The 27,133-nt window shown below is 37.3% G+C and overlaps 5 protein-coding genes across 5 annotated transcripts; all 5 read left to right on the forward strand.

The window, feature by feature from the left end:
• The first annotated feature begins 12,011 nt into the window (after positions 1–12,011).
• On the forward strand, positions 12,012–14,562 carry LOC18015115 (probable pectinesterase/pectinesterase inhibitor 41). The gene is made up of 2 exons (XM_006396377.2): positions 12,012–13,044; positions 13,718–14,562. Exons 1-2 carry the CDS (start codon positions 12,039–12,041, stop codon positions 14,410–14,412), a joined length of 1,701 nt encoding a protein of 566 aa, XP_006396440.1. The 5' UTR covers positions 12,012–12,038; the 3' UTR covers positions 14,413–14,562.
• Positions 14,563–14,700: 138 nt separating this feature from the next.
• LOC18015116 (epoxide hydrolase A) lies at positions 14,701–16,405 on the forward strand. Its single transcript, XM_006396378.2, has 3 exons — positions 14,701–15,237; positions 15,672–15,910; positions 16,004–16,405. The coding sequence occupies exons 1-3, from the start codon at positions 14,773–14,775 to the stop codon at positions 16,248–16,250; spliced, it is 951 nt and encodes a 316-aa protein (XP_006396441.1). The 5' UTR covers positions 14,701–14,772; the 3' UTR covers positions 16,251–16,405.
• A 266-nt stretch (positions 16,406–16,671) lies between these two features.
• Positions 16,672–19,366, forward strand: LOC18015254 (exocyst complex component SEC15B). Its single transcript, XM_006396379.2, has one exon. The coding sequence runs from the start codon at positions 16,738–16,740 to the stop codon at positions 19,150–19,152; it is 2,415 nt and encodes an 804-aa protein (XP_006396442.2). The 5' UTR covers positions 16,672–16,737; the 3' UTR covers positions 19,153–19,366.
• Positions 19,367–19,651: 285 nt separating this feature from the next.
• LOC18015255 lies at positions 19,652–20,187 on the forward strand. Its single transcript, XM_006396380.2, has one exon. It carries the CDS (start codon positions 19,685–19,687, stop codon positions 20,147–20,149), a length of 465 nt encoding a protein of 154 aa, XP_006396443.1. The 5' UTR covers positions 19,652–19,684; the 3' UTR covers positions 20,150–20,187.
• A 439-nt stretch (positions 20,188–20,626) lies between these two features.
• On the forward strand, positions 20,627–21,571 carry LOC18015256. Its single transcript, XM_006396381.2, has one exon. It carries the CDS (start codon positions 20,788–20,790, stop codon positions 21,292–21,294), a length of 507 nt encoding a protein of 168 aa, XP_006396444.1. The 5' UTR covers positions 20,627–20,787; the 3' UTR covers positions 21,295–21,571.
• The last annotated feature ends 5,562 nt before the right edge of the window (positions 21,572–27,133 follow it).

The following is a 27,133-nucleotide window of genomic DNA, read 5'->3' on the forward strand; positions in this document are numbered from 1 at the left end:
GCTTGATCAGATGGTACTAGATCCCAGGTATGAGTTTCTTGTAAAGTTCCATGTTCCACATTCATAGCTGCCGTCCAATTTGGGTCTTTGAGAGCAGACTTGATGATTTTGGGTTCAGGGTAGTTCCCTTTCACTGTAAACAACACATATCTCGGATTTGGTTTAAAAATACTAGCCTTCGCTCTTGTAAGCATAGGATGACCTTGTGTAAGCACTGAAGCTGGAGATGAATGACTGGATACAGACGAGGAAGATGTAGGTGACACTTCATTACTTGACAGAGTTGCAGATGAAGGCGTTACATCGGGTATTGCAGAAGATGAAACAGGGGTAGACACAACCCGTTGTGAACCTGTCCTATCTTGTGTAATGGGATAGCTGTTGCCTATAGGAACAGAATCAGTGTCTGTCGTACACCCAGAACTATCCATTACACAAGAAGTAGGCGTCACCATAGGTAGAGAATCAGAAGACTGCGGAGGATATAGCGATGTACCGTTTGTGTTATCTGAAGAAGTTGTGGGAATGGAGCCTGCAGATGATGTCGAGGCATGTCTGATCCAAGCAGACATGAGTGGTGTTGGAGTATGCATCTGAAAGGGCCTATAAACTCCTGAAAAGGGAAACAGGCTTTCATAAAATAGTACATGTCTGCTGATGAAAACCTTACCAGTAGGAGGATAAAAGCATCGATATCCCTTGTATTTCTCGTTATACCCCAAAAACACACAATGCAGAGACTTTGGATCAAATTTGTTCTTGGAGTAAGGTCGCAAATACGGATAGCACGAGCAGCCAAAGACCCTTAGAGCAGTGTAACTAGGAGGTTTTCCATATAGTTTCTCATAAGGGCTCTTGTTATCACCAGTGATCGAGGAAGGAAGAAGATTTCCCAAAAAATTTGCAGTGAAAAATGCTTCAACCCATAGTTTATGTGGAACTTGACTCTGAAACATCATAGAAAGAGCGAGTTCAGTTATGTGTCGATGATTTCTCTCTGATATTCCATTCTGTTGTGGAGTGTGAGGACAAGACAACAGGTGTTTGATACCACATTTCTGCAGATGACTGAGAAACGAAGTACTGATGTATTCACCCCCTCCATCACTTTGAAGCATCTGTATTTTGGAATGGAACTGGTTTTCTACTAATGCTTGAAACATGAGAAACACAGAGAAGAAGTCTGACTTGCGTTTTAGAGGATAGAACCATGTAAACCGAGAGAAACTGTCGACAAAAATAACATAGTATTGAAATCCTTGAGTCGAAGATACAGGTGCAGGTCCCCATAGGTCACTATGAACACGCTCAAGTGGCCTAGAGGCTACAAACTCTGAAGAAACAAACGGAAGCCTACTGAATTTACCCAATTGGCACGCCTCACACAAACGAGAGACTACCTTATTCATAACTAGCAAACTACTTTTAGCTAAGTGCTGAAGAATCTCCATATTCGGATGACCAAGCCGCAGATGCCACACCTCTGAGCTGGTTCCTTGCTGTCTAGTGGAATAGAAAGCTGCACACCGGGAATCCTTCAGCACATATAGGTCCTTGTCTCTACGACCTTGCAACAGTTTCTGCCTGGTTCTCGTGTCCTTCACAACCACAGAGCCAGCATCAAAAATGAACTTACAGGGATAGTCAGATGTGAGTTTTGAGACAGACAGCAATGATTTAGTGATACCAGGACAAACTAGGACATCCTGTAGAGGAATCATACCTTGAGTGGTAGGCAGAGTTGTAGAGCCGATATGAGTTATGGGTAGATAGTCCCCATTTCCCACAATAACGGTATCACTTCCTGTGTATGTCTGAGACTGAGCAAGTTGAGAGGCAGAACCGGTGATATGAGCTGTTGCGCCAGTATCCGGGTACCATTCATTACCGTTGGACTGATCAGCATCAGATACTTTCAGAGCAGCAAGAGCAGTAGGCATATCTGGAGACTGATAATCCTGATCGAACCTGTTGTAGCACTTCACCGCTGTATGACCAAAACGTCCACAGATCTGACACGTGGGCCGGTTTCCATTGTTGGAGCCAGAGGTGAACTGTTGCTGAAATCCTCGACCCCTAGTGGTGTAAGACCCTCGTCCACGGTTGTTACCGCCATTGAAGCCGCGACCCCGATTGTTGTTGTAGCCACCTCGGTTGTTGTTGTAGCTACCATTTGAGGAGTTGCTTTTCTCAGTTTGAAACGCCAAGTGGGGTGAGACAGTAGCAGCAGCAGCAAGGTGAACTTGGAGTTTCTCATCAAAGCCCAAGAGTTTGTGAACCACATCATCAAATGAGAGTCCAAACTGAGAATCTATAGAATTTTCAATGAAAGTAACAATGGATTCATACTCACGACCAAGTCCTCTTAGAACAGAATAAATCTTTTCTTGTTCAGACATGGGAGCATTAATGGACTCTAGTTGGTCACACAGATCTTTAACTTCCGAGAGATAGCTAGACAGAGATTTATCATCCTTAACATTAGTCTGAATACGCCTTTGAATGTCTAGTTTCCGTGTTAGAGAAATACGGTTGTATTTCTGAGCTAAAGCAAACCATACCTCACGAGCAGTGGTGAGGCCGTAGACCGCCCTGAAAGCATCTTCGGAGAGAGATCCAATGATCCATCCCAACACCGTCTGGTCGTTCTGTATCCACACGAAAAGCTCCGGATTAGGCATCTCAGTGACCATGTTCCCAAGACGCAGAGAGGTTGTTGGAGATGGTTGAGGCGTTCCTCCGGTGACATGGCCAACCAGTTTCTGACTGGAGAGCCAAAACTCCATTTGAGACTTCCACATCAGATAGTTGGAGTTTGACAACCGCTGAGTGACGAACTGAGAGATGTTCAGTGGTGTCGTGACAGGAACCTGAGAAACCTGTGGCACTGGAGGATTGAACGATGGAGCTCGAAGAGGCGTTGAAGCCGGCGGGATATGGTCCGGTAAAACTCGGCCTGTAGACACAGCAGCTCGAGTCGGGTCATGTGTAGGTCGATGAGGAGCCGCCGGAGTCGCTCCTGGTGTAGCGCTCGGAGATGAGGCAGGGGTCGGTTGAATCTGCGTGTCGCTTGCCATGTCGGTCGTCGTGAACCGTGTGGCTCTGATACCATGATAACAAGTGTGAAACTAGGATGGGTTGAGCTCATGAGAGCTTTATTAAGAAGAGATTTAGCTAAGAAGATAGACATTGAAACATATAGCTCATAGAGCTTTATTTAAGACAATAAATTAAAGAAGTGGAAAGAACGTGAGATTGTCTGCAAGAGTATAATGACTTTGATTATCACGTTAAGAAGAGAAAGTGAGGCTGCGGTTTGTAGCAGCCAAAGTTGGTTACAAAGACTTTCCTAGAACATATTTATAAGACTACTTGGTAGGAACCCTAGTTACACTTAAGACTTCATAACATGGGCTTTGGACTTCTGTTGGGCTTTTATGCATGAGCTCTGATACCATGAGAGTAAAAACGAAACTTTGAGAAATAGCAAAAGACAACTTTATTGATTCATAAAACTTGGGAAATGTCATACAGAGTAGTGTATCTTTATATAGGAGATACTAAGGTTGCTCTAAAGCAGAAAAAGACAATTTAGCTACACGCCATAGCATATTCTTGCAGGGTATCAAATCGGTTTTGTAGCTGGATTGTGTGAGCTGTCTTTACTGTACCATTGACTCCTTTTTGCTGAGGATAAGCTCTGTATGACTGATCATGTTTGTTACCGTTATAGAGGAGAAGAGTTTGAATTGTTGTGGGCTTGTTTTCATCTGTTGTGGGCTTGTTTTCATCACATCGGCCCATCTCGTTTGTAACTTCGATACAGACTTCTTCCATATGTGAGAGTCCATTCTTCAAACCTTCTGATGGAGCCAGAAGTATATCTGTTCTATTGATAGAACCGAACACATAGGAAACTAAATTCTTTTCAACCACGTCTACGTAATTTTGTGTTCACTCTACCTTTTTTCAATGAATAATTATTGCTTTTGGTTGACCATATTAACGTGGAGCCATTTGCATTTTCTTACAAAAGTTTATTTTTAAAAAGACATTTGGCACCGTAATTTTTATATGTGTAAGGATTGGACATTTAGTTCCTATTTTTATCACTTAAATTATATTTAATTCAGAAAATTCATACGAATATAAAATAATGAAAAAAAAAATCATACAAATATAATATAATGAAATCAACGAAAAAGGATTACTAATAAGATAACATGCAACTAAACAATAGGTTTAGGGTTCATAATTAAATTGACGTCACTCTCAAGTCTTTGGCTCAGAGTCCATCGTTTTGGGAGCGTCTGCATCTTTTTTTAACCGTTTACGTATATGACTATATGCAATCAAAGGTCCCCAAGAAAACATGTATGTCCAACTATATAATGCGACAATATATATATATATACAAACAAAATAATAACTGCAAATTAAAACCCAATTTAGCCATACAACTGCAAAATTCTTACGTTTTTTAGTGGAAAATAAATAATTGTTTAATTTAAATGCAAATTTTAAGGTGGTACAGGACGTGATTACTGGGGGATGGACTCTTTCATCAGTCTCAATTATTTGTGCGTGTTGACCAAAAATATGTTCCTGCTTAAACAGAAATTTCCTACGCCACATCAAATATATATTTAGAAATGTTGACAAAACGAGGAAAAGTGTTCTTAGAAACTATGATAGCTGTGTTAAAGTGATGAGATATCCGTTCCTAAAAAATGCGAGCAGAGTGAAATTAATTAAAAGTACAAGGATTTTTATAAATAGCACAAAAAAATATTTCATTGTTAATAAAAAAATTTAATATCAAAATGATTAAAACACTTATTTATAAGCTCGTTTAACCTTATAGGATAATATAAATTAATATAAATGTTTATAATAGAAAGTCTTATGTTCAATAAGTATTACTGTGTTTGGAAAAAAAAAAAAATACTCTACTCGATTCCTAGTTTTTCTTTTTTTTTTGAATTAAACGATTCTTAATTAGAAGATGCCGAGCTGTCTATTACCTACATGGTTGTCAAGGTTGTTTGGTAATCGAGACTACATGATTGTATGGTCGTTTTATTAGACCACTCATTGATCTCTTAATACCACTTTCTCTGGATAACATGACACGAATAGTGAGTTCAGAAAAAATGGCTCTGTCCGTTTTGCTACTTGACCGTTCATTCCCTTAACTACTCAACTTCTAATAGCAATCGTTCAAAAACATAACACGAGAATGAGTTTTCGGATAGATGACATTCACTATTCTAAATACATGATGCTAAGAAATTGGTTTTACCATAAGTGTTAATATTTATTCTCAACATCACATACAAATGTTTTGTGTTAATGCAATGCTGAGTATTTTTGATATTTTTCTTGTATATTCGCAAGGTGAAAATATGTTTATATATGTTGATGTATATAAGCGTATTATAAATTTATAATTGAACAAACTATCACAAAATTCCAAAAACAAAAAAGAAAGACAAATTATTTTTAATTCATTTTGGCTCATAAGTCAAATAGCCAATAACTTGTCCCATACCTACGATAGCGAAATTAGGTGAAACGACGGAGAACTTAAAGAGAATTAGACAATACATTATATGAATAGTAACGTATAGTCATATATATATATACTGTATATGTATAAATAATAATTGCCTAACACGTTGCCACCGTCGTTTACAGTATTTCTTCTACAAGAGCTTGTGTATATAAATTAACTTTTCCTAATATTCAAGTTGAATTGAAATCTTCCTGATTAATTTCATAAATAATAGGGATTACCTCACATGTTTAAAACTGAGAATCTCAAAATATTTCATAATAAAAAACTTAACTAATTATAACATCATGATTTGGCTACTGACTATCATTCGATCGTCATCCTCATCCAGATTCAAATCCGCCCTCATCCAGATTCAAATCCGCATAGCAATATCATATGTTAAAAAAATAATCTACATATTTATTAGTTTATACATATATTTTTTCTATAAATGAGTAATGGAATGGTGGGTTTTATACATATCTTAAAAATAATATTTCGTGATTATCCGATTAGAGCCAAGACAGGAACGAACATGGATCTTTACCAAAACAGCTCGGCAGCTTTGAAGATGCAATGTCCGATGATAATAATATCTAACAACGCGTTTTAACTCAGAAGACTCCAAAATGTTGACTTGGAAAAACAAGAATTCGCATTTTTGTTGTTTTGTTATTTATAACCCCAAAATAGGGAAAAAACAAAAATTAAAATAACACAGCCTCTAAACATTTGAGAAATAGAAATACGACTGTGACAACTGACAATAACATTTTAGATATTTTTTAACAAAAAAAATTGTTCCCTTTCTATAACGACGAAACACAATTTTCTATATAGAAAAAAGATAATCTGCTCATAAATTGGATCAGATGTTTTAAGAAAAAATATGATATATAGTTCTTTTTTTTGTTTTAATGTTAGTTAATGATATATTGTTTTAGAAACGCGTATACTTTCCAGTGCATTATAAATCAAATTGAAATCTACTAATTCTTGAAAGTTAAAATAATAATATCCAACACTTTTCAAATTTTACATTTTTTGCTTAGTATTCAATCACTCTTAATAATCAATTCGATGCAACGAAATTATTGACAGGGACAAAGTTAATGCTTCAAATTTCAAACATACCAACCTCGAACCAAAATACCAAATGGTCGGTCTAAATCCTTTCGAGAACCATCGGATTGACATCTTGCGATATTGGGTCTACCTCTCGCAATTAAAGTCACTCAACGCATGGTTCCAATTAACTTCTAATAAATACTACAACATATTACTCCTACAAAAGTAATGAAATTTAATAATGATTGAGTATAAAGATAAAAAAAAAAGAGTCGTTTACACTCTATGACTCTTTCTGAGTTTATAATTACAGATTATAACACTTTATGTTGAAGTAGCACTTTATTTAAGTTTAGGTATAGGAAATAACTTAGTTGCCTTTACCAATTTTAAATGAAAAGATGTCCGGTTTATATTAAGTGACTTAAACCAATTTTTATTTTATTCCATCCCTTCGAGCAATTATATATCGTTTATCAATTAATGTTTTTTTTTAAATTTCCAGCCCATCTCTCAGCTTCACCGAATCAGATCTAAGGTTTTGCATTTCATTAGTTTTTCTCAGTGTCTCGGCTGCAGAAGTTCGTTACCCATCTCTCAGTTCCAATATATCTCTTCTGCGGTGGTCTTCGTAGCCGATAGTTAACAAAAGACGATTATAGCTGGAGAGATTCTAAACAGTTTAAGCCTTACGAGGATGAAGAGGAACATTTAATTTACTTCGAAGCAGCTTCATCGGCTGGCGGACATGATGAAGTTGAACAGTAATACCGATCGTGTTATCCACGTGACGTGGATGTTACCAAATGCGAGCAGTCGTGAACGTGGATATAACCATAAGCGTGAACATGGATATAACCATATGAGCAGCTATATTTAAAGAACATAGATATAACCATACAAGCGGGATGAAGATGCTAAGTATTTTATATCAAAAGAATTAAAGTGAGTGTGGACATCTCGATAATCATGGGTGCGTAAGTAAAGTATTTGAAAACAATTTCGGTGTGTATGTAAAGGAGCAGGTATATTTAAAAAATATGGATATAACCATAGAAGAGTGGAATGTGATACTAAGTATTTTATTTAAAGACGAGTTAGTGTGAATGTGGACGACATGTTGTGGACGTAACTATGTGACTATGAAAAATGAATATGGATATAGACATATTTAATGGGGAGAGCATAAATAATAAGTTCTGTTAGAGCTATTGGATGTCCATATTTAACGGGGAGAGATATGTTTGTGTGGACAAGTCCAAATTATGTTTGCGAACAACAGAGACACGTACAAATTAATAGTAAACAGAAAAGGTATCAAGGAGTTGGCTGGAGATCCATAGAACCTGGTCTGCTGTATGAGTAGATGATGCCAGCCGTAGATGAGAGGATGCCAGTGATTAATTTGCGAGACCGGAAAGATCCAGGCATAGGTGTGGATGTGACCATATGCATAAGAATGGGGGACTAAACATAATAGGTTTGAGCAGTGGATACGACTATAGAAGCGCAGTAATGGTTAATGTACATTAATAAAAAAAAATGGGTGGATAAGTCCAAAATATTAAATTAGAAAACAAAAGTATGGGTCTGTATATATATATATATATATATGAAGGTTTATAACAAAATAAACTTGGTGATTCTATGAGAAGGTTTATATAGTCAATTAATAATGGACGATGTAGTATGGACAATTCTTTGTAGACAATTAGTAATGTAATTAATATTATAGCAGTCTCTGAGAAGGTTTATGTGAATTCATATTTTTGAAGCAACAATATGGATACGTAGATATGTACATCCATATTGCTACACTTTAATTTTAAGAAGCAAGCCTCTAATGAATTAAGAGAGTCATAGATGTTTTCAGTTGCTGATTCTTCATAACAAAAAAGGACCATGTATGTACATATAAATGCATCCATATTTAAATTCATCATGTTAAGTACACATTGACAAGTCCATGACAATAAAGGGTGATGCTCGGTAGTTAATGACCATCACATTTAGATGGAAAAATAATATGGACAAGTACACAAAGATCGTTAGTGGACATGTACACATACAGATCCTGATTTGCACTTGAATCTCTTCGCACGAATACGCCGCCACCGCAACTGGAATGTAATTGCAGGTGAGCTTCCAATTTCAAAAAATTAGGCAAAGTACAGAAATTAAGGGAGATGCAGAGCTTGTAATGCTCGACACCAGAGGCAAGCTTCATGGATTGTTTGGCCTCATCGAACTTTCCAGCAGATCGGGCGAGGATGGAGACCTGAGCACCCTTGAAAGCTGTGCGTTTGATGGGGATTCAAATGATACATGATAGGACTTGATGAGGAAGAAGAAAGAATTAGCAGCAGGGAGATATAAGAGATAACAATGATAGAAGAGGAAGAAGACAAGCATGAGAAGAGAGAGAGATAAAATCAATAGAAGCTTGAGGGCAAATATCAGATGAGGATTCTAGAAAATTGATAGAAGAAAGAAGAAGAAAAAAGAAACGATACAATTTAGGAATGTTGGGTTGGATGGTTTAATTCAACCGGTTTAGAAGGAGGAGATGGAGAAAGGGTTAATAACATAATTTCGCATGCTCTATACACATTAAAGTACATATAAACACATTAAAGAAGAAGTAGATCATGCAAAATTATCCCTTTAACGTGTATAGATCATGCGAAATTATGTTATTAACCCTTTCTCCATCTCCTCCTTCTAAACCGGTTGAATTAAACCATCCAACCCAACATTCCTAAATTGTATCGTTTCTTTTTTCTTCTTCTTTCTTCTATCAATTTTCCAGAATACTCATCTGATCTTTGCCCTCAAGCTTCTATTGATTTTATCTCTCTCTCTCTTCTCACGTTTCTCTTCTTCCTCTTCTATCGTTGTTATCTCTTATATCTCCCTGCTGCTAATTCTTTCTTCTTCCTCATCAAGTCCTGTCATGTATCATTTGAATCCCCATCAAACGCACAGCTTTCAAGGGTGCTCAGGTCTGCATCCTCGCCCGATCTGCTGGAAAGCTCGATGAGGCCAAACAATCCATGAAGCTTGCCTCTGGTGTCGAGCATTACAAGCTCTGCATCTCCCTTAATTTCTGTACTTTGCCTAATTTTTTGAAATTGGAAGCTCGCCTGCAATTAAATTCCAGTTGCGGCGGCGGTGTATTCGTGCAAAGAGATTCAAGTGCAAATCAGGATCTGTATGTGTACATGTCCACTAACGATCTTTGTGTACTTGTCCATATTATTTTTCCATCTAAGTGTGATGGTCATTAACTACCGAGCATCACCCTTTATTGTCATGGACTTGTCAATGTGTACTTAACATGATGAATTTAAATATGGATGCATTTATATGTACATACATGGTCCTTTTTTGTTATGAAGAATCAGCAACTGAAAACATCTATGACTCTCTTAATTCATTAGAGGCTTGCTTCTTAAAATTAAAGTGTAGCAATATGGATGTACATATCTACGTATCCATATTGTTGCTTCAAAAGTATGAATTCACATAAACCTTCTTAGAGACTGCTATAATATTAATTACATTACTAATTGTCTACAAAGAATTTTCCATACTACATCGTCCATTATTAATTGACTATATAAACTTTCTCATAGAATCACCAAGTTCATTTTGTTATGGACGATACCTATTCATAGGATCACAAAATTCTTATGCTCAAAACATAGAGCAACATAGGATCAAATCCGAATAGAATAATCAACACATGCAGCCGTAAACCATAACCACATCGATGTGAACATGTCCATATGTACACCATTGCTTGTACTTGGTTTATCCAACAGATTGGACAAGTTTATATGTTTTCGTTTATATGGCTATATCCATATACCCTAACTATTTCTTATAACCTTCATATGGGCAATATCTATATGGCTATATCCATATATGTACATTTATATTGCCCTTTATATATATATATATACAGACCCATACTTTTGTTTTCTAATTTAATATTTTGGACTTATCCACCCATTTTTTTTATTAATATACATTAACCATTACTGCGCTTCTATAGTCGTATCCACTGCTTAAACCTATTATGTTTAGTCCCCCATTCTTATGCATATGGTCACATCCACACCTATGCCTGGATATTTCCGGTCTCGCAAATTAATCACTGGCATCCTCTCATCTACGGCTGGCATCATCTACTCATACATCAGACCAGGTTTTATGGATCTCCGGCCAACTCCTTGATACCTTTTCTGTTTACTATTAATTTGTACGTGTCTCTGTTGTTCGCAAACATAATTTGGACTTGTCCACACAAACATATCTCTCCCCGTTAAATATGGACATCCAATAGCTCTAACAGAACTTATTATTTATGCTCTCCCCATTAAATATGTCTATATCCATATTCATTTTTCATAGTCACATAGTTACGTCCACAACATGTCGTCCACATTCACACTAACTCGTCTTTAAATAAAATACTTAGTATCACATTCCACTCTTCTATGGTTATATCCATATTTTTTAAATATATCTGCTCCTTTACATACACACCGAAATTTTTTTCAAATACTTTACTTACGCACCCATGATTATCGAGATGTCCACACTCACTTTAATTCTTTTGATATAAAATACTTAGCATCTTCATCCCGCTTGTATGGTTATATCTATGTTCTTTAAATATAGCTGCTCATATGGTTATATCCATGTTCACGCTTATGGTTATATCCACGTTCACGACTGCTCGCATTTGGTAACATCCACGTCACGTGGATAACACGATCGGTATTACTGTTCAACTTCATCATGTCCGCCAGCCGATGAAGCTGCTTCGAAGTAAATTAAATGTTCCTCTTCATCCTCGTAAGGCTTAAACTGTTTAGAATCTCTCCAGCTATAATCGTCTTTTGTTAACAATCGGCTACGAAGACCACCGCAAAAGAGATATATTGGAACTGAGAGATGGGTAACGAACTTCTGCGGCCGAGACACTGAGAAAAACTAATGAAATTTAAAACCTTAGATCTGATTCAGTGAAGCTGAGAGATGGGCTGGAAATTTTTACAAAAAAAACGTTAATTGATAAACGATATATAATTGCTCGAAGGGATGAAATAAAATAAGAATTGGTTTAAGTCACTTAGTATAAACCGGACATCTTCTCATTTCAAATTGGTAAAGGCAGCTAAGTTATTTCATACACCTAAACTCAAATAAAGTGCTACTTCAATATAAAGTGTTATAATCTGTAATTATAAACTCAGAAAGAGTTAGAGTATAAACGACTTATTTAATTATGGACCCATATCCCAAACCTCAACCACTCTATATAAACCCACTAAACCTATAAACACCCAAAAAACAACATAAATAATAGTACCAAATACTGTTACACTCAGAGGGGAAAATAAAAATGGCATCGCCGAAACTCTTCCTTGTAACACTCTTCTTGTCTCTACAAACACTCTTCATAGCATCTCAAACGCTTCTTCCTTCATCAAACCCTTCCTCGACCATCTGCAAAACGACGCCGGATCCCAAATTCTGCAAATCAGTGTTCCCACAAACATCTCAAGGCGACGTTCGCGACTATGGCCGCTTCTCACTCCGCAAATCGCTAACGCAATCGCGAAAATTCACACGCACGATTGACAAACACCTCAAACGCAACAATGGCCTATTATCCCAATCCGCCGTTAGAGCTCTCCAAGACTGCCGTGACCTCGCAAGCCTCACAACGGACTATCTCATAACGTCGTTTGAGACCGTTAACGTCACCACATCGTCCAAAACGCTGTCGTTTTCCAAAGCCGACGATATTCAAACGCTTCTCTCCGCGGCGTTGACTAACGAGCAAACGTGTCTTGACGGAGTCAACACCGCCGCTTCCTCTTCGTGGACCATACGAAACGGCGTCGCATTGCCTCTGATTAACGACACGAAGCTTTTTAGCGTATCGCTCGCTTTGTTCACAAAAGGGTGGGTCCCAAAGAAGAAGAAACAACATTACTCTTGGGCCCACTCTCGTACAAAGCCGGTCCGTCATTTTCGTAACGGAGCTCTGCCGTTAAAGATGACGGAACGGACGCGTGCCGTTTACGAGTCTTTGAGCCGGAGGAAGCTCGCCGACGAAAATGACGGAAACACGGTGCTTGTGAGTGACATTGTAACGGTGAACCAAAACGGAACGGGGAATTTTACGACCATAACGGAAGCCGTTACGGCGGCGCCGAACAAAACCGATGGTAGCGCCGGTTATTTCGTTATCTACGTGACGTCTGGTGTTTATGAAGAAAACGTAGTGATTGCGAAAAACAAAAGGTATCTTATGATGATCGGTGACGGAATTAACCAAACCATTATTACCGGTAACCGGAGCGTCGTAGACGGTTGGACCACTTTCAACTCCGCCACTTTTGGTACGTCCTCTCAGTAACCGATGATGCTTTTTTCACATGAATATAACTTTAGTTTTTAGCTATCTTAGTGTTTAGTGTGAATTTTAATTATATTTACGAACGATAAAAACAAAAAGTTTTATAATCAGGAGAAATACCTTAAAATGCCACGTAAAAAAAAAATAGTTCCAATTAGAAAAAAATTTAGTTCCAAGTATCTTTAATTATTACCAACTTTAAGTTCAAAAAGGGTTAATTCAAATTCAAAAAAGATTAGGACTCACTCCTAACATCTAATGAAAGTCATTATATTTTCACAAATTTTACAATTCGATGGTATTTTTTGAAAAACTAGTACTGTATCTTAAACAATTCAAATTATATAATATTGCAAGAAAGAAAATACTGTCGCTTTTGTTATGCTACCGACACACACCACTACGATGACATATCAAAATCAAGCAAATTTTTTTGAATTGAACATTTACGTGGGTAGTAGTTCATAATTGCACTATGTGACAAACTTTATATTACTTCTAGGAGACTAGTGAATAGATGACAAGACGCATTGACAATTATTTATCCAAGATTTCCTTTTTATTTCTGGTCAACTATATTATCGGTTTATTTATAGCATTCGTTAGAAACAAAGAATAATCGTTGCGCGTTGTTTATATATATTTTTTTTGCTCAGCCGTGACATCGCCGAACTTCGTTGCGGTGAACATTACTTTCCGAAATACGGCCGGGCCGGAGAAGCACCAGGCCGTGGCGTTAAGGAGCAGCGCCGATCTCTCTATCTTCTATAGTTGCAGTTTCGAAGCTTACCAAGACACTTTATACACTCATTCTTTAAGACAATTCTACAGAGAATGTGACATTTATGGAACCGTCGATTTCATATTCGGTAACGCAGCGGTTGTGTTACAAAACTGTAATCTATATCCGAGACAACCGTTGCAAAACCAGTTTAACGCTATTACAGCTCAAGGTCGTACCGATCCTAACCAAAACACAGGGACTTCGATCCATAATTGCACGATTAGACCAGCTGGTGATTTGGTATCGAGCAACTATACGGTTAAAACGTATTTGGGACGGCCTTGGAAGGAGTATTCACGGACGGTTTTCATGCAATCGTACATGGATGGTTTTGTTGAACCGGTTGGTTGGAGAGAGTGGAATGGAGATTTCGCTTTGAGTACGTTGTACTATGGTGAGTATAACAATACTGGATCCGGTTCAAATACCACGAATCGGGTGGTTTGGCCTGGCTATCACGTGATCAATTCTACCGATGCGAGTAATTTTACTGTTTCGAATTTCTTATTTGGAGATGAGTGGATGGTTCAGAGTGGTGTGCCTTATCTGGCCGGTTTACTTTCGTAATTTTCTTGTATTTGATTATTTTTGTTCTTAATTAGTATTATTACTTGTTAACTTTGGGGGAGATTGATCTCAATTACTCTTAGTTCATACTAGAGCTGTAATAAACCGTTGTAATTTTGTAAACCGTTGTAATTTTGTAAACCGTTGTAATTTTGAACATTCTTTGAAAGTTTGATAATCTAATTTAATGGGCCGGACCGGTAGGGCATTACTCTATACTCTATAGGCCTCATTGGTCAATTGTTTATTATTTTTGTTAAAATTTTCAATTTAATGGAATTTCAGTGTTCAATGTTCAAGCCAGTACTTGTGAGCTGAGAGTGATAACAGAGACGGAGAAGAGAAAGAAATTAAGAAACCATGGAGAAGATCGAGCACACGACGATTTCCACCAATGGCATAAACATGCATGTGGCTTCGATTGGTTCAGGTCCAGTGATCCTCTTCCTCCATGGATTCCCCGATCTCTGGTACTCATGGCGCCACCAGCTTCTCTCTTTCGCTGACTTAGGTTACCGCGCAATCGCTCCGGATCTCCGAGGATACGGCGATTCCGACGCGCCGCCTTCTCCCGATTCTTACACCATCCTTCATATCGTCGGTGACCTCGTCGGATTACTGAATTCACTCGGCGTGGACCGGGTTTTCCTCGTCGGCCACGATTGGGGAGCGATCGTCGCGTGGTGGCTCTGTATGATCCGGCCTGATCGAGTCAACGCGCTGGTCAACACGAGCGTTGTCTTCAATCCAAGGAATCCTTCTGTGAAACCTGTTGATGCGTTTAGGGCTTTGTTCGGCGACGATTACTACGTCTGCAGGTTTCAGGTGAGACTTTTAAACCCATGAAACTTGAAATTGAAACTCATGGTGTTGAAACCGACAATATAATTTAGGGTTTCTAACTCAATTCAATGAAAGGTAGTGAGGAATCTTGATGCTGTTTAAAGAATCTTGAACTATTGCGACACTGTGTATTGAAATGGAATATTACTTAACAACAGCCACCATTGAAAGCTGTTTGGATCTATGGAAACTGGGACCATCACACACCTATACTATATAGAGCTCAAATTAGTTCAGCAAATGATATGCAAGTTGCAATTTTGATGATTTGAAAAAGGCATTAGTAGTCAAAAGTCATTTACTTTATTTGGGTATAAGGTTGCTATGAGTAAATGCATGCAAGTTGGATCAGTCTTGTGGTTTCCATTTGCTTTAATTGGTCTCTGTACTGATGATCCAAGAGTTTCTTTTCTCAGGAGCCTGGAGAGATCGAAGAAGACTTTGCTCAAGCTGATACAAAGAAGCTAATAAACAGATTTTTCACTTCGCGTAATCCACGCCCACCTTGCATCCCTAAGACACTTGGTTTCAGAGGTTTACCTGATCCTCCTCCTTTGCCTGCTTGGCTCACTGAGCAAGACGTCCGTTTCTATGCAGATAAGTTTAGCCAAAAAGGCTTCACCGGTGGATTAAACTACTATCGCGCTTTGAACCTGTAAGTCTTATGAATTCTAGCCACCAATTCCACATCATTACATTATCTCCTCGTGGTTAATCTGAACTGATCTGGTGTTATCCTAAACTGTAGAAGCTGGGAACTAACGGCTCCATGGGCCGGTCTACAGATCAAGGTCCCTGTGAAATTCATTGTTGGTGATCTAGACCTTACATATCATATACCCGGAACAAAGGAGTACATACATGAAGGTGGTTTGAAGAAACACGTACCGTTTCTACAAGAAGTGGTGGTAATGGAAGGTGTAGGTCACTTCCTTCATCAAGAGAAGCCCGACGAAGTCACTGACCATATCTATGGCTTCTTCAAGAAATTCTGAACTGGCTTAATCGAGTTCTTCTGTACAATGACAAGTTTTACTGCATGCTTAGATTAAGCTTGCTCAAGGGCACTTTCTTACTTGGTGTGAGCTTACTTGTTTTAGTTGTTTAATAATTCGAAATAAAAATTAGGAACAAAGATTTTCTCAAGAAATTGGTAGGACATTTATATATCCTTGGGAATAGAAAAGTCAGATAAATAATTTTACATAAGCTCGAGCGCGTGTTATCACGCACCTGTTACGCGTAAAACTCGCTTGCACAAATATTCAGCCGAAAGTCAGAGAAACCACTCCGCATGAAAAAGACGAAAACACCCTCATCTTCTTCCGTCGCACCGCTTCTACAGCGATGGTCATTTTAGTCAAACAACATTCACCACCAAATCAATTCGTTGTCCAAATCCAAAATCCTCCCTCTTCTTCTTCTTCGCTGTACGCTTTACCTAAAACCATTTTCGGGGAAGGAAAAATAAAATCGAAAATAATGCAGTCTTCGAAAGTACGGCGGAAAGTGGGTCCCACAACCGCCGGAGCCGGTATAGACTCGGCGGAGAAGCTTGACGAACTCTTGATATCGTCTGCGATTTGTAACGGCGAGGATTTAGGACCGTTTGTTCGGAAAACGTTCGGTACGGGGAAACCGGAGACTCTTCTACACCATCTCAAGTTCTTCGCGCGATCTAAGGAATCAGAGATCGAGGAGGTGTGTAAGGCTCACTATCAGGACTTTATCCACGCCGTAGACGATCTCAAGTCGCTTCTCTCTGATGTTGAATCTCTCAAATCTGCGCTCTCCGATTCGAATTCTAAGCTCCAATCCGTCGCGGCGCCGCTTCTCTCGTCTCTTGATTCGCTTGTTGAGGCGCAGACTGTGTCGAAGAACGTCGATCTGGCGGTTGGAGCCGTGACGCACTGTGTTCGTGTTATGGAGCTCGTCTCCCGAGCCAATCAGCATCTTCAGAGCGGTAATTTCTATATGGCTTTGAAGTGTGTGGACTCGATTGAGAGCGATTTCATGGAGAAAACTCCTTCGTCAACGCTGAAACGGATGCTGGAGAAAAGGATCCCGGAAATTCGATCTTATGTGGAGAGGAAAGTGATGAAAGAGTTCAATGATTGGTTGGTCGAGATCCGTGTGGTGAGTCGGAATTTGGGTCAGTTAGCCATTGGTGAAGCTTCTGCAGCTCGTCAGCGAGAGGAAGAGCTTAGGATCAAGCAGAGACAAGCGGAGGAGCAGAGCAGACTCAGTCTACGCGATTGCGTCTACGCGCTAAACGAAGAAGAAGACGATGAATTCGGGTCTGGCCCTGAAAGCAGCGATGCTGGTAGTTCCGGTGGAGGATTGCTTGGCTTTGATTTGACTCCACTTTACAGAGCTTATCACATTCATCAGACACTGTCCCTTGAGGATGGTTTCAAGCAGTACTATTTTAAGAATAGGAAACTCCAGCTTAGAAATGACTCCCAGGTATCTTCTATGACTCCGTTCCTCGAGTCTCACCAGACGTTTTTCGCACAGATTGCTGGGTTTTTCATAGTAGAGGATAGAGTTTTGAGGACTGGAGGAGGTTTGATTTCGAAGCTGGAAGTTGAGTTTTTGTGGGATTTTGCTGTTACTAATATGTGTGCTGTGTTGGAGGATCAGTTCTCCAGGATGCAGACGGCTAATCATCTCTTGCTGATTAAGGACTATGTGAGCTTGTTAGGGGTGAGTCTACGTAGGTATGGATACACTGTTGATTCCCTTCTCGAAGTATTGAGCAAGCACAGGGACAAGTATCACGAGTTGTTGTTATCTGATTGCCGTAAACAGATCACAGAAGCGTTATCTGCTGATAAGTTTGAGCAGATGTTGATGAAGAAAGAATATGAATATTCTATGAATGTGCTCTCTTTCCAGCTACAAACGTCAGATATTGTACCGGCATTCCCTTACATTGCTCCCTTTTCAACCACTGTGCCGGACTGTTGCCGGATTGTGCGGTCTTTTATTGAGGATTCGGTTAGTTTCATGTCTCACGGAGGTCAGCTTGATTTCTATGATGTCGTGAAGAAGTATCTGGATAGGCTCCTAGGCGAGGCTCTCGACGAGGCTTTGTTGAAGCTGATTAACACATCGGTTCATGGAGTTTCTCAGGCAATGCAGGTTGCAGCAAACATGGCTGTGTTTGAGCGTGCTTGCGATTTCTTCTTCCGTCACGCTGCACAGCTATCAGGAGTTCCCTTGAGAATGGCGGAGAGAGGTAGGAGACATTTCCCATTGACTAAATCCCAAAACGCTGCTGAAGATACACTCTCGGGATTGCTCAAGAAGAAGATAGACGGATTCATGACATTGATCGAGAATGTTAATTGGACAAGCGACGATACTCCACAAGGAGGGAACGAGTACATGAACGAAGTGTTGATCTACTTAGAAACTTTGGTTTCCACAGCGCAACAGATATTACCCGCTAAAGTCCTGAAAAGGGTTTTGCGCGATGTCCTTGCACACATATCTGAGAAGATCGTTGGAACGTTATGCGGGGATTCAGTGAAAAGATTGAGCATGGCTGCAATCAAAGGAGTTGATGTGGATATTCAGTTGCTGGACTCTTTTACAGAACAACTAAGTCCATTGCTCACGGATAAAGAAGCGAAAGAGATGAAAACAGCTTTCGTGGAGATAAGACAGATGATTAATTTGCTTCTGAGTAGTCATCCTGAGAATTTCGTTAACCCGGTGATCAGAGAAAGAAGCTACAATGCTTTGGATTACAGGAAAGTTGCAACAGTGTCTGAGAAATTCAGAGATCCATCAGATAGTATTTTCGGGACTTTTGGAACAAGAGGGTCGAGGCAAAACCCGAAGAACAAATCGTTAGACGCGTTAATAAAGAGATTGAAGGATGTGAACTGATGATGATGTTTTGAGCACAACACACAAAGCGTAAGTATGATTATTCCTTTCCTTTTGTTTATCTTCTGCCTTATTGTTAATTATATGATTTGCTTTATATTCCATTGTTGATGATTCGTTGGTATCTGAGTCAAAAGGCCAAAAAAAAACACACAAACTGTTTTCACCCGTAAGATTTGTATCTTTTTCCATTAACAGCATCTGAGTTCCAATATGGTTGGATTCTGAAAAGGTCTTAAATTTTCGAGACTAATGTAGATTGGTCTATTACGGTTTTGATTTGGCTTTAGATTTAGTCCAATTTAGTCGAATGTAGTTGGTACAGTTTCTTCATTTGAATTGAGGTTGGTTTGATTCATCTGAACACGTGACCTCTGTCGATCAAATCTCTGCCGTCCATCTATCGCATGGTACCGATTTACACAGTCCACAAGACACAAACACCTAACAACTGTTTTCGTCTTCTGTTTTTATAACAAAACACAACTTCAAAAGAGAACTCAATTAGACACAAATCATAGAAGAAGAATCCATGTCGTCAAACGCAATAGCAACTTCGACCCGCATCTTGTTTCTTTTCCTCACCGTCTCTTTCGCCGTCTCCGACCAAAAGACAACCGGTTACGACGCTGTCAAAAGCTACAATTTACCAGCCGGAATCCTCCCAAAAGGTGTCGTTGACTACAAGCTTAACCCCAAAACCGGCGATTTCAACGTCTATTTCAACGGCACGTGTAAATTCTCCATCCAATCGTACCAGCTCAAGTACAATGCAACTATCTCCGGCGTTATATCCACTGGCAATGTCAAGAATCTGAATGGCGTTAGCGTTAAGGTGCTTTTATTCTGGGTTAATAAAGTTGAGGTGTCTCTTGACAGTGGCAATCTTGATTTCTCCGTCGGTGTCGCGTCGGCGAGTTTTCCGGCGGCGGATTTTGTGGAGAGTCCTCAGTGTGGTTGTGGGTTTGACTGTAATGGGTTTCTCTTTTCTTCTTGAATCTGTTAGGCCCACATGTGTTCCTCCTAGTACTGAATAAAAAGGCATTTTGTTATTTGTATGAGGATTAGTTAATTAATGACATATTAATGTGCATATGATTTGGTTTCTTCTTGTTAAATTTTAGTTATGCACACTGAATTTCAGACTTTTATGATAATAACATTTTTTTTTTTACTTTCTGTTTTACCTATTTGCTGGAAATGTCTAACGAAGATAAACGCTAAGCGACCATCAAAAGAAGAAAATTGGTCTGTTTCGAAAAAAAAATAATAACATAATCTGTTAAAGATTATTGATTTAATCATGTGTAATAATTTGTCTTTTTGTGAACAAATGTCTTAATGCCAATTATTCCAACAATATCCAGTACGGACACCTTTCCAAAAATAATTACTCAATCACCAAACCTAACAGCCTGTTAGCGTGGCCACGTGTCCAGTTGTCTTCTAAAACGCCACCGTTTTCTTCCTTACAGAAGATATTTCCAACGACCAGTAGAAAAGTCTCCGACGGGAAAACGAAATCGAAAGGCGGAGAGAGTAAAAGCAAAAAAAACCAAATCTTTTGATTCTTCCTTCGTTTACTCGTACAGATTCGAGCTTGATCCAACCGGAGAAAGTCGGAAAAACACCCAAATGTCTGGCGTTCCGATTTTAATCGCTTCTGTTCTCTTCCTCTTCCATTTACCTTCTCCACTCGCCGTCGCCGCCGAAGCAGATTCGCCGACGGCGTATTCACTCCTCCAGAGCTACAACTTCCCCGTCGGAATCCTTCCAAAAGGAGTCGTTGCTTACGATTTAGACACATCAACAGGAAAATTCCACGCGTATTTCAATGATTCCTGCAGCTTCTCTCTCGTGGGTTCTTACAAATTGAACTACAAATCGACGATCAGTGGTTACATCTCCGAGAACAAGCTCACGCAACTGAGTGGAGTAAAGGTGAAAGTTTTGTTCTTGTGGCTCAACATCGTCGAGGTCACCAGGAACGGAGACAAGATGGAATTTTCCGTCGGGATTACGTCGGCGGATTTCGCGATCCAGGAGTTTCTGGAGTCGCCTCAGTGTGGGTGTGGGTTTGAGTGCAAGGATTCGAAATCGGAGATGTTTGAGAGAAATTCCCCTTTTGTTTCATCGTATTGAGATTGAAAAATAGAAAAGGTACTTTTGAGTGACCTTTTGACAATGATTGCGTCTTTGTATATCTCCTTTTTTAATGCTGTGCCGAATCTCTTGTCCAATAATATGATCGTAGTTTCTGAATCTATATATGTTCTTGGCCATTGGTTGAGGAATCGAAACTTATATTTGGGTTTCCATTTATGGGATCCAAAGTTGTGTAATAGTGAAGAGAAAGTGATTGAAGGGAGATGTGAACATTGTGAGTTGAAATTTAGGAAAAACCAATGAATTTAATTGTGAATTTGGATGATTTTATGATCTAAAATCAGAATGTTTCCTAAAATTTGATGTCTTTTGTTCATAATCATGTCCCTGTTATAAAGTTGGCTGCTTTTTTGTGTATGTTCCTGTTGTTTTTCTTCTTTGTTGATCTGGTCTGAATGAGATCAAAGATACAATTGAGCTGCAGCTTTTTTTTAGATTAGAACACATCAAGTTTACGTGACTGTTTCATTCGATCTCGGATCTTTCTGTCTGGTTTTGCTTGTAGATATTTGAGTTAGTTAGTGAAGATACTTTTGGTAGGTAACTGATTGGGGATGAATTATTTGTTTGTGTATGAGCTATGAAGTAGGACATGTTTCTTCAGAGACCTACCCTGGTTTCTTTACTACACCATACCATTTGTGTCGAAGATCAATGCCTGGTCTGTGGTTTCTTAAACTTATCATACCACATTGATTTGATGAGCGATGCTGGTTTTGATATACATTAACATATTTTATTTGGTTTGAGGTTTAAGATACTTCTGCATGGGCTTGTAAAGGATTATATTGAAGGCCCTCTCTCTCAAGAACCGGGAATTTAGACTTGTTGGTATCATAAGTTCAAACCCGGAAGTGTGCGTGAGTCTTGAGCTAATTTTGATAACATGTCAACTTGATGGTCACAGACTCACAAATCAGAATCTAATGTACAAAGGGTTCTGAATTAGGTAGTGTCTTGTTCTTCGTCTGGTGACTTTAGGGATGAAGGTCCTAGCTTAATTGATGGGATCTCAACTGATTTGGGTTATTCGAATAAACCGGTTTGAATTTCCGGGTCTTTGGTGCTCAAACCTAATCCTCGTAAAAGTTAATAAACTTATAGTTGTGTCCGGATCCATTTGTCAACGCATCTGAAAAGACATATGATAAGCCAATGAGAGCCAAATAATCAATTTCCGGTTTAATCCTTTTAAAACGGTGACGTCGAGCTCTTGCAAGTTCATATCGATGGTGTTAGTATATTCAAAGCAATGATAGATTCATAAGAGCCTTATTATGATTGAAAAGTAAGATAGCTCATTAAAAGTTCTATTGTGCAAGAATAATAAAGGAAAATGAAGCTTAAATGAAGACACCAAGAAAATTAGCTATATTGAAACTACTTTAAGATTGAAGTTTAGCTCATCAAAATTTTGTTCTACAAGATCTTTTTTTTGTTAGGTAACAATCTCCTACCACGGTCAGCTATTTTAGGAATAGACACTATTGTATGTTTTCTCTCGTGAAAATTTGACTAAATGAGAGGGTTTCGTGGGAGGCATCGCATTATTTATGTCATTATCAAACGAATAATGCAAGCAACGAAATGGCGAACGAAAGTCGTCTTCTATCTAAATAGCAATAGCTGATCATAAGGTTTTTTTTTTTAATTTTAAGAGAAAATAGTCAACTAACGACTTTTACTTGTTAAAAAAAATGTATATGGAACTTACTGTTCCTTGGATCCAATGTATATTTCTAAATTGCATACGAGTTTACGGCTAGCAACAGTTTAATAGATATAGAGGAACAGAAAAAAATTATTTTATAGTTTTTGTACTCAGAGAAATACATTATGTATATTAATTATTTGGTAAAGAAAAATTCGTAATGGTCTCGTGAATATATAGCTTTAACATTCTAACATAAAAGAAACGAATATATAGCTTTATCAAGAAATTGAAAAGGTGCTAGAGGTAGTTACTCATCCATTCCAATTCAACTTCTTTTTTCGTTTTATTTTTTTTGTTCTAATGCATGATATTCTTGATCTATACCAAACATACTTTTTAGGTTAGGGAATAGAAAAAAAAGCAGATTTAGTTTTACCGAATTTTAATATCTAACTATATACAAATCGCACGGATTAATGATCATCTAAATGTTTAGTCGATGTCTAAATATGTACGAAAAACCTATCTTTTAAGTATAAGGAATATTATAGAAACTTTTAAGTATTACTGTTCTAATTTGTTTTTGAACTATTAGAATTAGAGTCTCAAGTCTCAACATCCAAACCGCGCGTTGACAGGCAAGACTATATCTTGTTAAAAAAAACAGGACATGCAAGACTATATCAAATTTTTGGCTACGAATTAGCAAAACAACTCGAAAGAATAAAGGAACATGTAAAAAAGAGATGACATAATTATATATATTGTATAATCAAGCAAAAGAAAATTCAATGTTGTTGATAGATTCGATGTACCAAGTTGCCTCCTCTGTACCTCTCTCAATAAGTCTTTCGCAAGTCTCGCAGCCTTTGAGCATAATTGACTCTTCAAAAGGAGATAGGACACGTCTTATGTTTCTTTACCCTTTATATTCTTCAACAATTCACCTCCCATAAAGCGTTTATTTAATTAATAAAAAATTAACAAAATCAAAACTCCATAGCTATCTTGTACAAAAAGGAGTAAAAAGATTACATAAATCAATTATCAGATCTAGTCTAGTAATTATATCGTATATATATATATATTCTTATTTTTGTAGGTCTACGTTACAAAATGGGTTACATATATAAATTATCTCTAAATTATATAATGATAATTACTACTTTTGAATATAATTTTGTCAATGAAATTCAAATAATTTTCCAATAAATAAGGAAATATTATTTTTCCTTTATACCAATGTGTGGTCGGTCTTTGAGTCTCATGACTCACTCACTACATTTTGATGAAATTTATTAACTTATCCTCACCAAAGAAAATAAACAATTTTTTTTTTTTATAATCATGATCAATGTATGGTTAGATGAACGCGAACGGATAAAGTTAAGAAGCCTCCTAAACCTAACATCCATTATATACTCATACACATAAACAAATATACTATAATAAAGGAACGGTCGAAACTTCGAAGGTACAAAGTATGTCTTTAAAACTAATATAAGTTAATTGAGTACGTTATTAATGGATGTTTATGTCAAGTAGCTGTCGCTAATTGTCTTTAAAACTAATATAAGTTAATTGAGTACGTTATTAATGGTTGTTTATGTCAAGTAGCTGTCGCTAATTGCGGTGCCAAGTGCCAATTGGTAAGCTATAGTAGTAATAACTAGAGACCTGTGGCGAGATTCTGTCGCTTATATCCATGCAAACAACAAAACCACAACATTATAAGATATCTACTCCCTCCGTTTTATAAAGAATATCGTTTTAAAATTTTATTTTTGTTTCACAAAAAGTATCGTTTTATATTTTTAATGCAAAATTTTAAACAATATTCCAGTTTTGATCCTATTGATTTAATATATTAATTAAAAAAAGTTATTTAATGCATTAATAAAGAGCAAAATAGTATTTTTAATAGTATTTTTAATAGTTTTATTAATAAATGTGAAAAATGTTAGAATGACAATCTTTGTGAAACGGAAGTAGTAATATATTTGTCTAATTATTATTTAGTTTACCATGAATACCTTATCTTTGCTTATATTATACGCTAACATTCCTTTTAATATGTTATCTTCCACGTTAATTAAATGAAAAGTTAGATAACACACACATATGCAAATATGCAATAATTGAACTTCTTCACACATAGCTGTACATGAATCTGAACTAAAATTTACAGGCATGAAGTGTTCAGGTCCTCCAAATCTTTGCACAGTAATACTATCTAGGGGGAATTGCTAAAAATAGGCCACAATTTGAATGCAAATGCAAAAGTATACCCCAAATTCAACCTATTGCAAAAATAGGTCAAAGGGGTAGAGAAATTACTATTATCTCCTACATGAGTAAACAAAAAAATGGAGGGCTCTATTACAATTTTAACCCTGCGAAGTCTGCAACTATTAATGAAGTCTGCAGAGCAGACTTATAAGAAGTTTGCTATATTATTAAATCTTATATTTAAAATTTAAAATTATATAAAAATAATTTAAACTGAAATTTGTTTCTATAAATCAAATGTCAACAAGTATGATCTATATAAATTATAATTTAATAAAAATAAATCATTTTAAATCATCTAAGATAAACATCAAAAGTGAATAATTTTAAACTAGGATTGTAGACTTCTTTATAAGTCTGCTCAAACCGTAAACGAAATTAAAATAAAATATTGATTTAAACCGGAAATAATTAACCTAACCAGATATAACCGGATATTTTTTCCCTATTATATAAATGAGATTTTACCCTAAATCAGAAACTCTCCACTTTGATCCCTCTCTCCAAAAACGGCGCTGCATTTTCTTTGTTGCTATAATCCTCTTTCTTGCTGCTCTCCATTTTTGCTATGTTCTTCGTTCACTTGAGTTCGGATCTGCAATCATCTACAATAAGGACCAAGCTTGGGACGACCACGTAAGAATCTGTCCCATTTAATTATTTTACAAATTTTTGTTGATTTCATCTTCTTCTAATGTTATTTTGGTCGTTTTCTTTGTTATTGCAGTGGATTTTCTGGGTGGGATTATTCGTTGGTGCAGCTCTTGTGGCTCTCTACCAACAGCTTGTCATCAGAGCAATTCCATTCATGACCACAAGCTGATTTCTTTCTTAGATTAGTCCCTTTCTTTTTTAAGTTTTTTGTTTTTTTTTTCACAGAGGCTTTTTCCAGTGTATTGTTCTCATCCTTTTCCTATTTTATTTTCTTTCTCTCGGATCCATTGTCTGTATCCCATGTTCTAAAAAGCGGCCGCCAAGACCAATTAGTCGTTTAAGACTTGAAATCAAATTCTTTGAAAATTCTTTTTTTCTTCGTTTAAGACTTGAAATCAATATATGTATGCCAGATCTATAAGATTTAGGTGTGAATAATAAGAATAATGCAAAAAACTGACTGATTATGTGAAAAAATTGGCTTGCGGCCGCGAAAAAGAGTTGCAAAACTCGAAAACCCTAGATAGAAAACAAAAACAAAATTACAATTATGCCCTTTTTTAAAACAAAAAGAATAACCAAAATTGGAAGCATAATGGTTCGAACCCATGTATTTTGGGCAACAAGTGGGTCTGTTTCCACCAGACCACAAGAGTTTGTTAACGTTGTACGCGTTAATAAAGTAATTTATATACTATCAAGACCGTTAACAAAAGTGGCCAATAGTTAAAGTTGAGGACAAACCATGACAGGTAAATGCAAGAATAACTGATTTTTCAAACTTATACAAATGCAAGAACAATAACAAATAAAAATAATTGAAAGGAAGTAGACTTCTAAACTTCTTTAGAAGTTTGCAAAAATAGATAAATCAAACAAGAAAATTCATTACTTTGTAATTATAACACATAACAACGTCAAACTCATATAGATGCAACACAAAAAACAAATAAACATGTCAAAACAAGAAAATCATTTTTACAAGTAACAAACATTTCAAAAATGAATTTTTTTAAAAAAAATAATTAGGCAAACTTCGTATGCAGTCTGCTATGATATGCTAATACGTAACAGTAGACTTCATCTACAGACTTCTTTAGAAGTCTGCTTAGATGTGCTAATTACCTTTCAAACCAAAAAAATTCATAACTTTATAATTATAACACATAAACACACCAAACTCATACAGGTGCAAGAATCATACATAAAATGCATTTA

The sequence above is a fragment of the Eutrema salsugineum genome, unplaced genomic scaffold (assembly GCF_000478725.1).
Source record: "Eutrema salsugineum unplaced genomic scaffold, Eutsalg1_0 scaffold_3, whole genome shotgun sequence".
In the NCBI taxonomy this organism is placed as follows: Eukaryota; Viridiplantae; Streptophyta; class Magnoliopsida; order Brassicales; family Brassicaceae; genus Eutrema; species Eutrema salsugineum.